The sequence below is a fragment of the Manis javanica genome, chromosome 13 (genome assembly GCF_040802235.1).
Source record: "Manis javanica isolate MJ-LG chromosome 13, MJ_LKY, whole genome shotgun sequence".
In the NCBI taxonomy this organism is placed as follows: domain Eukaryota; kingdom Metazoa; phylum Chordata; class Mammalia; order Pholidota; family Manidae; genus Manis; species Manis javanica.
Genome location: NC_133168.1, coordinates 68,130,419 through 68,143,068, shown reverse-complemented (window position 1 = coordinate 68,143,068; position 12,650 = coordinate 68,130,419). Strand labels below are relative to the sequence as shown.

General features: G+C 38.0%; 1 protein-coding gene across 13 annotated transcripts in view; it reads left to right on the top strand.

Moving 5' to 3' along the window:
- The window catches only part of SYNE1 (spectrin repeat containing nuclear envelope protein 1), a 418,491-nt gene that overhangs the window by 179,284 nt on the left and 226,557 nt on the right, over positions 1 to 12,650 (top strand). For all 13 annotated transcript variants that reach the window (XM_073219768.1, XM_073219776.1, XM_073219775.1 and 10 more), the window contains 8 exons: positions 35 to 663; positions 1,470 to 1,649; positions 3,363 to 3,513; positions 3,956 to 4,114; positions 5,336 to 5,518; positions 7,953 to 8,054; positions 10,444 to 10,647; positions 11,664 to 11,871. In XM_073219768.1, the coding sequence (XP_073075869.1) occupies positions 35 to 663; positions 1,470 to 1,649; positions 3,363 to 3,513; positions 3,956 to 4,114; positions 5,336 to 5,518; positions 7,953 to 8,054; positions 10,444 to 10,647; positions 11,664 to 11,871 (1,816 nt within the window). The remainder of the gene's footprint in view (positions 1 to 34; positions 664 to 1,469; positions 1,650 to 3,362; positions 3,514 to 3,955; positions 4,115 to 5,335; positions 5,519 to 7,952; positions 8,055 to 10,443; positions 10,648 to 11,663; positions 11,872 to 12,650) is intronic.

The window sequence follows — 12,650 nt, the reverse complement described above, 5'->3', positions numbered from 1 at the left end:
TCTGAGGAATCAGTAACTCTCTCTTCCCTTCCAGGACCATGCAGCAGAAGTAGAGAGCAAAAAGGGAGAATGGCAGAGTCTACAGGATCACCTAGCAAAGCTGGGTGCTCTGGGTCGAGCTGAGGACCTCCACCTTCTCCAGGGCAAGGCAGAGGACTGCCTCCAGCTGTTTGAGGAGGTCAGCCGAGTCATGGAGAGGCGGCAGCTTGCCCTGGTCCAGCTGGCTGAATTCCTGCAGAGCCATGCGTCTCTGTCCGGGGTTCTCCAGCAGCTGAGGCAAACCGTGGAAGCAACCAGCAGTATGAATAAGAAGCTGTCTGATTTATTAGAAAAAGACCTGAATGAAGCTATTCAAGAGGTTAAAACATTAGAATCGACTGCCATCACCCTTGATGGCATTCTTACCAAAGCCCAATACCATCTTAAAAGTGGAAGCTCTGAGCAAAGGATTTCCTGCAGAACTACAGCAGATGATCTCTGTTTCGAAGTAGAGCGGATCCAGAACCTTCTGGGAACCAAGCAGAGTGAGGCTGATGCCCTGGCAGTATTGAAAAAAGCATTCCAAGATCAGAAAGAGGAGTTGCTGAAAAACATTGAGGACATTGAAGAAAGGGCTGACAAAGAGCGCCTGTCGGAAGCTACCCGCCAGGCTCTTCAACAGAGGTAGAAGGAAACTGGGTGGAAGCCACTCATCTCATTTATTTTGTATTTGTGGAATTCACTCTTATGCAAAACTCTAATAGAATCCCTTTTAGCAACTTCCTTTTAAAAATAGTTTGAGGATAAAATGAATGACTAATTTGACACTTAGTACAAGAATTTTGTTGGTTTCCTTAAGGATTTTCCTAAGGGCTGCATATAAGCCACTCTGAAATCCTATTTATAATAGAATTAATAGGTCACATTATCTATTTTTCAGCAATTTGTAATTGATAGAAGGGTCTTATCTTGTAATAAGAATGAATATTGATATATTAGGGACAAAAAACCATGATCATTTTCTCATTGTAAACTTTTCAAAAAAGTAGGTAATCTAAGTTTCTAAAACATATTTATTGTAGAGCTTAGTAAACCTATTTTTATTTTGAATGAACAACTGTGATCCTTAAATACTATTATTTTCCATGCATTGGACTTCATGGCACAGAAAGATTTCTTAACGAAGACCTTGTAATAAGCACTTACCTGCTTTATTCTCAAGGTCAGCACGAGTATTAAAAATATTGTACCATCCAAGCAAAATTGAAAGAGAATACAGACTTGATACAAGTTTGAAGGTGACTACTGAAAATAACTATATGTTTTTTGAGGTACAGTCTGAATTCTGCATAGTTTTTATACTTTCATGTCAAATACATACTTAGTCACTGTGGTAAAAGTCTTTCTGGCTGTATGTGTGCTTTATGGAGATGAAATAGTAGTCTGTTACCTTTGGTAAGTTAATAGTAAAATAACATTCTCATTCATAGGTTGAGAGTCTTTAATCAGTTAGAAGATGAATTGAATTCTCATGAGCATGAACTATGTTGGTTGAAAGACAAAGCGAAACAAATTGCTCAGAAAGATGTAGCCTTCGCACCTGAAGTCGACCGGGAGCTAAACCTCTTGGAGGTTTCCTGGGAGGATACCAAAAAACTAATTCATGAAAAGTAAGTAAAACCTTTTTCTCAGTTTTTGTTTTTTAACTTTCCACCTATTTTGTGACACTGGCCCATTGTCTGTTGATTTGCGTTGTGGTGATCAAGAATGGGAACCATGTGAGGTATTCTGCCTGGTGAATAACATTACAAGTTTAGTCCTACAGAAGTTTCTTGAGGAAGTTGTCCCGAGATAACAATCTTGTGTGAAATTTGATGCTTAAAAGCAGGAATTGCAACAAACTGCTACCATGAGAGTCTTAACCTCTAATTTTCTTTTCTCATTTTGTTGTACTTGTTTATAATTGAGGTATTGTTGGCATGCAATAAAATTCACCCTTTGAAGTTTAATAAAGTCATGATGTTCAACAAACTCATACAGTTGTGTAATTGTCACAACTATCAAATTTCACACTTATAGTTCCACCCCACCCTCAAAAAATTGACCTCATCTCATTGTAGGAGGTCCCTCTTCTCACCCAGGTCCCTGGCAACCATTCATCAGCTTTCTGTCTCTACATTATCTTTTTCAGAATCACATATAAGCAGAGTCTTTCCAGTTTGGATGATTATAAATAAAGCATCTAGAACCATTTTTTGTGCATATGTGAATTTGTAATACATTTGGGTAAATACCTTCTTTTAGCACAATACACACTGTTATGTGTATCAGTAAAGCCCATTCATTTTTTTATTCCTGAATAATATTCTATTTAATAGGTGTACCCAGTTTACCAATTTACCAACTGATGGATATTTAATGGGTTCTTTCCAGTTTGGACCACTATAAAGAAAGCAGCTGTAAACATTTATATTCAATTTTTTTTGTGTGTGTACATACATTTTTTTATTGTATACTGTAGGCTATTAACATAGGCTTTAAAAAAAATTTAACCATGTTATGCAAACTATTCCATGTTACTAAACATTCTTCTAAATTGTGATATGTTAGAATTTACACAGTATTCAACTACAAGAATGTATCAGAATTTATTCAATAATCTAAAAATTTATTCAGTAACCTAAAAATAGGTTATCATCCTATTTTTAACATTTGGGTTATTTCTTATTTTTCTCCTATTATAAACAATGGTGTGAAGAATATCATTTTCCCTAAATCTTAATGCACATCTCATTCTTTGGAAAAATTCCTACATGTAGAATTGCTTGCTCAAAGGCATTTTACTCTTATAAACTAAAACTCTTCTTTTGACAATATTCAGGGGATTCATAGTCAATGAAATTTTATCAGTAAAATGGGAAAGAAAACCTCATATGTATTTTAATTATTAAACAATGTTTTATGTTTCTTTGCTTTTGTTTTCAGGTTTTTTTGGGTTTTTTTGCTTCCCATCAACACACACCTTTATGAAATAAATTCTAGACAGAAAAATTTTTTTAATTTGATGATATGTGTAAGTTTTAGTTACAAGAACAGACATTACATCTTTGCTTGTCATTCAGTTCTCAGATTTTGTTTTAATGGTTCTCAGATTTTGTTTAATTTTGTGTACACTCTTTATTCATGGAGAAAAATTTAGATGTTAAAGTTAAATCAAACTTTCTATCATTCTTTTGACCTCAGCGGATAGAAATGAGGTTTTCTCTTGATTCCAGCATCCATCTATGAATAAACTTATGTAGTTATATATCAGGTCAAATGATAAAGAACCCTGCCCTTTCCCAATCATGATTATAAATGATTATTTTCTTTAATCATTACAGCCAGGGTCAATGCTGTGGACTTATTGACTTGGTGCGAGAATATCAGAACTTGAAGTCAGTTGTATCTAAAGTCCTAGAAAAGGCCAACAATGTGATTATACCCAGAACCACTATAAAAGATCAGGAAGATCTTAAATGGGCTCTATCCAAGGTAATAATTCAAAATGTATTTATTATAATAGATGACTTTAGTAGATCTGATTTTTACTCACAATGAATTCTCTGTATAATTCCTGTCACCACATATAGATAGATGGATAGATAGATAGATAGATAGATAGATAGATGATAAATAGATAGATGGATGGATAGATAGATAGATAGATAGATAGATAGATAGATAGATAGATAGATACATGATAGATAAATAGATGATAGATAATTCATGGTGACAAGCTCAAGTTTTTTGGGGGGAATACTAAGATTCTAGCAATTCAAGAAAATTACAAATATAAATATATTCATACAGTTCATTAACATTACTGGTTTCTGCATAAGGTCACCATGAATTAAATTTCTTAGAGACAAATGGTTTTAAACTCTTGACTTATCACTGATTATTATATTAATTAAGGAAACATTTATGTCCACAGCTTGAAACTGCCAAGAACGAAATGTGTAATAAACAGAAAGAACTGGATAACTTTACGAGTAAAGGAAGACAACTGTTATGTGAGCTGAAAAAGATTCACAGTACTGATTTCATCTCGGTACAAAGAGACATGGAGAGTACTGTGGATAGATGGCTGGATGTAAGATGACAACCTATATCAGATGAAGTTTAAATACTCACATTTCCCAATCACATTTTCCTCATTTTGATATTTTAGGAATGTGAATTCCATTTTTTAACTTTAAATGATAAATGCAAAATGATATTCAAAAAAAAAAACCAAATAGTATTCATGTAAAATTTAGAATTTGTAAAAAAAAAAAAAAACAAAAGCTTGCTTTATTTTATTAAAACTTATTGGCAGATTTTCTACATTTCACTTGGTATCTTTAATCATAAACTTATAACTCTAAATGTTTTTCTTCTCAAAACTCTGCGATTATGGATTAAAAATAGAGGGATAATTGATAAACATCCTATAGAATATGAGAGCATAATGTGCAATACATTAGGTAATAAGACCATAATTTTACATTGAAAAACTTGTAGGTTACATCCTTGGGTTTTAATTCTTGCTCTGTCATTTACCAGCTGTGTGACCATAGAACAGGTCACTTGATCTCTCTGGAATTCCCAACCCGTATATATCATATGTTGTCTTCTAGCTCAAAAATCCAAAGATTCTGTTGTTCCCACTATTATCAAAATTTAACCTGCAAGTTAATCAAAATTAACCTACAGGGGGTTCCCTTCCTTAAGCTAAATTACTGAAGTTAGACATTGAAAATTGCATACTATACTCAGATAATTTGAGGACTGCAGAAAACCTTCTCTGCCTCCACTTTTAAAAGGACATTCTTAGTAGGAGTATTCAGTAGTAATGATTTAGTTTGAACATGCAAAGTTGATGCTGTCCCGCATATTATTCTATAAATATGTTCAAGTCTAATTAATACCCATTTTATAGCTCAGCATTAATTACAAATAAAAATGCTCATTGGGTTATTTTCAAAAACAAATACAATACTCCTCCCTTGGAGGGATGCCTATCCTGTAGAAATCAACCTTAGGCTGAGTTGTTACAGGAGACTCCAGAAGATCTGTTGTTAATTTCCCAATTTACAAATGAAAATCAAGTATCTCAGAAGTTCAGTCACCTCTCCCAGTAACAGAAACAATTTATGTAACAATTAACATTTGTTTGAGCCAGGTACACTAATTAACTTACAAACAATTCTGTAGAACTTTTTCACTCAGAAGATAATCTTTTGACTAAGGAAACATTGACGTATTCAGTACTTTCAGGGAGCCAGGAGCGATATAAATTCTCACACTGTATGGCTTCTGTTTTCTATGCCAGGTGTCAGAGAGAATTGAGGAAAACATGGATAGACTGAGGGTAAGCCTGTCCATTTGGGGTGATGTACTTTCAAGCAAAGACGAGATCGACGGATGGTCAAACAGTTCTGTCCCACAGCTGGCTGACAGCATCAGCAACCTGAATAACAGCGTCAAGGCAGAAGAATTCCTTAAAGAATTTGAGGTAGATTGAGTGCGTCTACAAATGTGAGCTTGTGAGCTCATTGACCAGAAGAGGAAAAAAACCTGTGTCCTTTTTTTAAAGTTCAGTCTTTCGTTCAGAGACACATCTGAGTGTTATAAAATTCTTAACTATCTTTTACTATTAACTTGAAAACTGAATAGGCAATGGATAAGACTTTCTGCGCATTTTTGTCATGTCTTAGGCTCTAAAGTATTAGTAGAAAGGTGAAAGCTCATAAAATCTGTATTTGTATCCGTTTTGTCTGAAAATATGGCACCTTCCTTCTTCAAAAGCAAATGGAAGGTGTTTGTAATTTAGTATCTATTTTTTTCTTCATTCCAACAAGTACTGAGTACTTAACATGTGCTGAGCACTTATGCCAGGTGCTAAGTTCTTCTACTTCCTTTCCAGAAATGGAAGAAAACTGGATGTTAGAGTGTCACAGGCTCCCCCAAAAAGGGGCCTTTTAAAGTTCTAGTCACCAATTTGTTTTAAATGATTCTTATTTCCATTTCGTGTGTTCATTCATTCATTCATTCATTCATTCATCAGATTCTTAATGAGCACCTAAAATATGTCAGGCACTGTTTTAGACTCAATGAATAGTAAAACAGAGTCCCTACCATCGTGGCATTGATATTATTTACATTATAATATATATTTATGTAAAATGTGAAGTAGTAATTGGGCTATGATGAAAAATGAAGCAAGGTGGGAGAAATAGAGTGACAAGAGATAACTTGTTTCACAGGCATATGATGGACTGTACTCTCTGTGTGGCCACTGTTCACCATCGTGTGCTCAGTGGCCCAGTACGGAGCCTGGCACACATACAGAACATGCGAACCAATGAGTGAATGACTGTAGTCTGAAAAAATGTAGGTGAATCAACTGTATACCTGGGTTATCTGCCTATCTTTGACCCAGAGAACTTCCTAGAGATTTTAAAAAATCAGTCTTATTTCTAAATGGCAAACAGAAGTAGAGTTAATTACACAGACTAAAAGTACAGCCAGGACAGGGATAGCACACTGCTGTCTTTTAGTTGTTATCTTTGATGTTAAATTAACATTCCAGCTCCGACAGTGGTGTGTGCCAGAACAAGGCTTGCACCAGCTCACAAGTCGATTACCTAATTTAGAAGAATTTTGTGAACCAGGGTTAAGCACAATCCTCTTTGAAATTAAATGATAAATAAAATAAGTTATGCTAACAATCAGTGTAATGGATATTCAAAACTTCTCCCTTCCTAATTATTATTCTGCATATTACTGTTACGAAGACTGGTGAGTTACTGACATCTACTATGTGTGCACGGTGGAAATGCTGGAATGCTGTGGGGCTGGGCAGCTGGCTGCTCCAACTCCTCACCCAGTGACATCAAGCTGTAGCTCAAAATGGTGGTAAATGCTACAAATTAGGGCCCTTTTTGTGAAGAGCCAGTTGGTAAGCCAGCATACAGTGCACTTCTATGCTGACCTCTGGGATCCAGGGACCCAGTGGGCAGCAGCCCCATATTCAGTATGTCCAGGTTCAGCCACTCACAGAGATGGCCACCTGTGTGGTACACCAGCTAATAAAATCAGTGAACTGGATTCAGCCCAGTACCTAACAGCGTCAATGCTGCTGCAATTAGGAAATGAAGTGTAAGTGTGTGGGTGTGATTCCTTAATTGTCCAGCCTGCTTCTGGAGAAAGCCTGCGGGCCTGACAGTTCATCACATCTCACTGGGTAAGTAAATTACTTTCCAGATTGGGGCATCAGGAGGTTCATTAGTGTCCGCAAAACACCAAAAGACCACATTTAAGCTGAGAGGGATACTTTATTAAATGTACCTTTGTGGTCCCAAATAACTAATGAAGTTTACAAGCATAGCGTTTATTCAGTAAGAATTCTTTGATTGTTCTTCTTTTCATGTTAGTGTTAGTGAAAAAAAAGGACAAAATACCAGTTGTGAATTTCCTAATTAAATTGATTTATATTTTAATATTTAAAATTTGTATTTGAAATGTGTCTTATCTTTTACATGTAGTCTACATTAATTAGGCATTCCTGATGTGTGTTTGAGTTGAAATGCTTTTTTGAGCGTTTAATGCTGCCATGGTAGCCAGTGATATTAATGTTGCTGAATGAACAACAGTCCATTGAAAATTCCCACTGACTCAAAGCTTTTGGCTAATGTTCAATTTTTTTCCAGGAGGTTTTTTTACCAATAAAGGATGTGGGAAGACAGAAAGTTCCCCATACTCCCTAAGTGAAAGTTGACAGTGACATTTTTTTCACTTCATAAATAATGACAGCCCTCAGATAATGAAACAGGGAATTTATTTTTTTTTTACTGTAGCATAAAGTTGGGCCTTTTGACAGAATTAACTCATGAAATTGTTAATGCCAAATATAACATGCTCTTCCTCTTTGTCTTTTATTTTGGCAGTCTGAAGTTAAAATCAAAGCATTGCGACTGGAAGAACTTCATTCCAAAGTCAATGATCTTAAAGAATTAACTAAAAACCCAGAAACACCACCAGACCTTCAGGTAAGCACTCAATCAAGTTTGTAACAACTGCTATACACTAGACTCTCTCAAAAAAAAAGTATATAAGTATATATATACACATATACTTTACATGTTTATATACATTAAGTATATACATATGTGTATGAATATATATATTGTTATCGTTTATCATCATAACCAACAATAAAATCAGTTACTTGGATTTATTATTATCATTGTTATGATTGCAAGCATTGTTATGATAAGGTCCACTTATCATATATGGGTGTTAAAATATTAATATCTTGTGCTAGTATTAATAGCATATTTCCAACTCAAGTATTATAAGATTAGTTCCTCTTTTTGTTACTAAATTTTTAAAGTAGTGTCACCCAGCTTGCCTCACGGACTGTTTTATGTCTAGGCAGGCACAAAAAACACCCTTATGATATTGATATCCTTATTGATATTTCTCTAATTCATTTACACAATGACTGTGTTTGGAGGGGTTACTCTTGCACATCCCCTCGGAGACCCTGCAGCTGGCACAAAGCCACAGGAATGAGGCAGGCCTGGGAGGACCAGGTCTGGCAAGGAGAAGGCCCTGCAAGCGCCAGCAGGGCAGGTGCTTTGGGCCACCAGCGCCACAGGGTCTGTGGTGTTACTTTAGCCTCTAGATTCGTCACTTCCCTCATGGATTCTCTCTATTTTGTTCTTTCTTCCCATTGTGCCATTGTCCTTTATTACTGCTTCTCACTAACCAGCCCATCTTGCTGCATCAGCGATACTTTCTCTGCACCTGAGACAGTGTCTGTCCGTTAGTATCATTGGTGGGTGATGTACATGGACCAGAATGTTAGTTTTCCCTGAAGGAAGAAGAGGCAAAAAGGGTGATCATCATACAGAAGACTAGAAAGGAGAGCTTATGCATGTCACCTATGCCGAAGAAAGAAAGGGCAGCGGGTGGACATTGGCAAAGTGAGGGTGGAGGCAGAGTGTTGGGAAAGAGCTCCTCTTAGACTCCGGTTGCACACACACACATACATGTAGAGACTCAAGGAAAAGGTGGGGGTGTGCCTGCACCTTACCTCGAAATAGGGAAAAGGGTTTCAGCAGTACCTTCTGGAGAGCATGACATAAGCTGTCTGCAATTGGCAGACACAGGAGTCTTCCGTCTAACTCCCCCTGAGAGACCTTAGGAGTGAAAGACAGGCTGGCTTTCTGCTGATGTATTTGTCAAAGCAGAAATGGTTGTTTCGAGTGGCCTGCATCTCAGAGGCACCTGGGCTGACTGCGAGAGTGTGACTTTTAGCCCAGAACAGAATGATGTGAGGAAGGTAAAGAAGACAGCACCAGTGTGTGGCTATCTCAGGCCATCTAAGGAGGTTTTCTGGGTGAGGAACCGGCCTCTGCAGCAAGAAGCTAAGAGATGCCCGAGGCTGCACAAGGAGAAGTGAAAAGCCAGAGTCAAGTGCACCATGTGCATCTAGAGAACTTCAGTGGGAGGTCGCAGCAGTGAGTGGTGTCTCAGAAACTGCACAGCAAAGGCCTGTGACAGCAGAGAAGGCGCAGGGTCACACAGCCTAGGAGCACAGGGGCCAGCTCACAACAGTTGAAGAGTTCAGAGCCCTGCTCCCACCTCATTCTGTCCAAACCCTCGGTGGTCAGAAGCCAAAGAGAGTCAGTACCTTGGAATAAAGTGAAGAAACAAAAAGGCATTTAGCCCCCTTCTGCATACATGCTTCCTGTTTCCAGCAGATCTAAGTTGGGGATAAGAAAAAGCCTTAACTTTAAATTAAATTAACTTCAAGTCCAAAGTTTTGGTTATTAAATGGGCCTGGATGTTTTAATTGTGGAATTGAAACTGTTGTTACAATTTATCATGAATATGAATGATTCTTGTATTATCTGCGGAGTCAGAGAAGTCAAGGGCACTCTGAAGTAGATCGTCTGGGGAAGAGAGAAAGACCAGCTTCACTGAATATGTTAAAGTGGGAAATAAAATTAAAATGGCTCTATGATAAAAGCCTAAAGTGGTTCATCCCAAGTGACGGTTGCATCAGTGAAAAAATGTGTGAATGTTTCGCAGGGAGAATTAAGGGCAGGATTTTGGTCACCAACTTGAGAACTCTGTGTCGCTCTGGCTCTGCTTTGGAACTGTGACCTTGGGCCTTCCCTGTGCATGCCCTCAGTCAAAACTTCCACTTTAATGTCTGGTATTAACTGTAATCCTTAACTCTTCCCATTCTCCCATCACTTACAATGTTTGGCAGCTGGTACCCACTCATTTCCCTTCTTAGAAAAGTTGAGTCAGCACCGTGGTTAGGCGTATGTGTTTTTTTACAGTTGAGCTGCCTGTGAACAGAATTACTAGTGAATGAATGTTCTGGTCTTCACAGAGTTCAATGAAATCTTACTTTATGTTTAGTTTATAGAAGCAGACTTAAGGCAGAAACTGGAGCATGCCAAAGAAATGACTGAAGAAGCAAAAGGAACCTTGAAAGATTTCACTGCTCAGAGCACACAAGTGGAGACATTTATTAATGACCTAACGACCTGGCTGGTGAAACTGGAAGGATCATTGATGAACTGTGCCCAGACTGAGACTTGTGAAGGGTTGAGAAAAGTAAAGGTAGGTGATAAACTAACATTAAGTATCTACATTCAATGGTAATATTCGTTCTCCTGTTTCTCAGTGACTATTGTCAATATAACCTCTACACTCAATTACCCATATTAACACCAGACCAATGAATTCATGATACAGGACACAGCAAAGGAAGGAGCAGGTGAAGAAATGGCTGTAATTGGTAAGAATATCAAAGGTGAATAATCTAAAACCAGAAAGCATGCATTGCGGTAGGACCTGCTCATAGGCTCTGCTTGTTAATAGATATACGTGTATATATATATAGTACACCAGTGGAGCCCATAGAAGAGCTGAAATTACATGAATTTTAAAACTTGAGTGATACAGAGTCTTCATCACTTCATTATTTTTGTTGGTCAGCATGACTGCTTTCATCTAGAGATGATATTTTTTAAAAGATTTTGAAAAAGTTGAAGAAACATTCCACTTCTGTGTCTTCTGTCCATATTCAGAGATGACATCCTCGATCAGCTGTCTGTAAAGAGTGGGTTGGGCCAACTTTTCAACATAAGTGTCTGTTCTCTTTTAGTGCATTTTCTAACTGTGCTTTAAAACTAAGGACATTTATTTTTAAATTAAACCCCGATGCTTTTTGTGTGGCCTGTGACTATGAAAGAAAGTCCATGTGGCCCATAGAAGATTGTGAACTTAGAAGGGTGACTCCATTAATAGTTTCTAAATAACAGATGAAACCCAAGATCATAGGCTGGAATCCAAAAGAATCTACTCAACTTGCTTGAAATCCTAGACTGTAACCCAAATCCTAGCTACCTCTCAACAGCTGTTTGCAGTTGTTCCCAAGCAGAGCTGGGCAAAATTGTGAAAGAATCAACACAGATAGATCACATGCAAAAAGAAAAAAAAAAACCCATAAACATGTATGCATTACCGGGTGGATTCCAACAGTATCAGTTTCCAAAAAGGTACCATAGGGGAGTAGACGGAGTATTCCTCCTGAATGTGATGAATATCCTTCACGGCATCCTTTTATTCTACAGGAAATACAAAAAGAACTTCAGAGTCAGCAAAGCAGCATGAGCTCCACCCAGGAAAATCTCAATAGCTTGTGCCGCAAGTACCATTCAGTCGAGCTGGAGAGCCTGGGCAGCGGGATGACCAGGCTGATAAAGAAACACGAAGCGGTGAGCCAGCTGCGCTCCAAAACCCAGGCCAGCCTACAGGATGCTCTGGAGAAACACTTCAATGGTGAGCTCTGCCGGGCCCAGCATGAATAGTTGGTTTCTCGGGAAGGACCCACACCAAATGCTGCCCAGAAACTGCCAGCAAAAGTTTGAAAACACTTCCCAGGAGAACATCATTTTAAATTCATGTGTGCATTGAGACCTGAGCAATCAAAGTGTTGCGGGTGGGCTCTCCCCAGAAGCAGAAGTCTGCCTCTTTCTCCCCAAGCAAGTAGGGGTCCACCATTTTGGTGACTCTGAACTTCATCTGGGTTTTCCACACATTGCTTATTTGAGTGGGCAGTGGCTTCTACTACTATAAAGCTGTGTAAGCTTGAATATCAGGAGAAGCCATGTAAATCAGGAAATGGCTGGTCCTATGTCCCTAACTCTGCTTCCCACACAGCTGTGCCTGCGCTCTGATGTGGACGCATGATGACCCTCTAAGTCAGCTTGGTGGAAAAAGGAGCTGGTTCCTCCCCTTGCCATAAAAATGGCTTTCACACCCTGAAACAGAGTTAAAAAGTGAATTTCTCCCTATGCACTCTTACACATTCAGGCAATTATCTTTCTATACCAAAAGGAATGCAATGGGAAATCAGACATTTCTGGAATACAAATTTCAGTCTTTTCTCTGAGATACTGTCAGTTCTGCCATGCACAGTCCTCGTTGTAGACCATGCTGTATTCTATTCCAAATTATTATTATTTTGTTTCTGGAATATTATGTAAGGCAAGATGGAATGGGCTGAAAGTTCATTGTGGTAATTCTATAAGCTCAAGCAGTGTTTCAGACGTGTAACT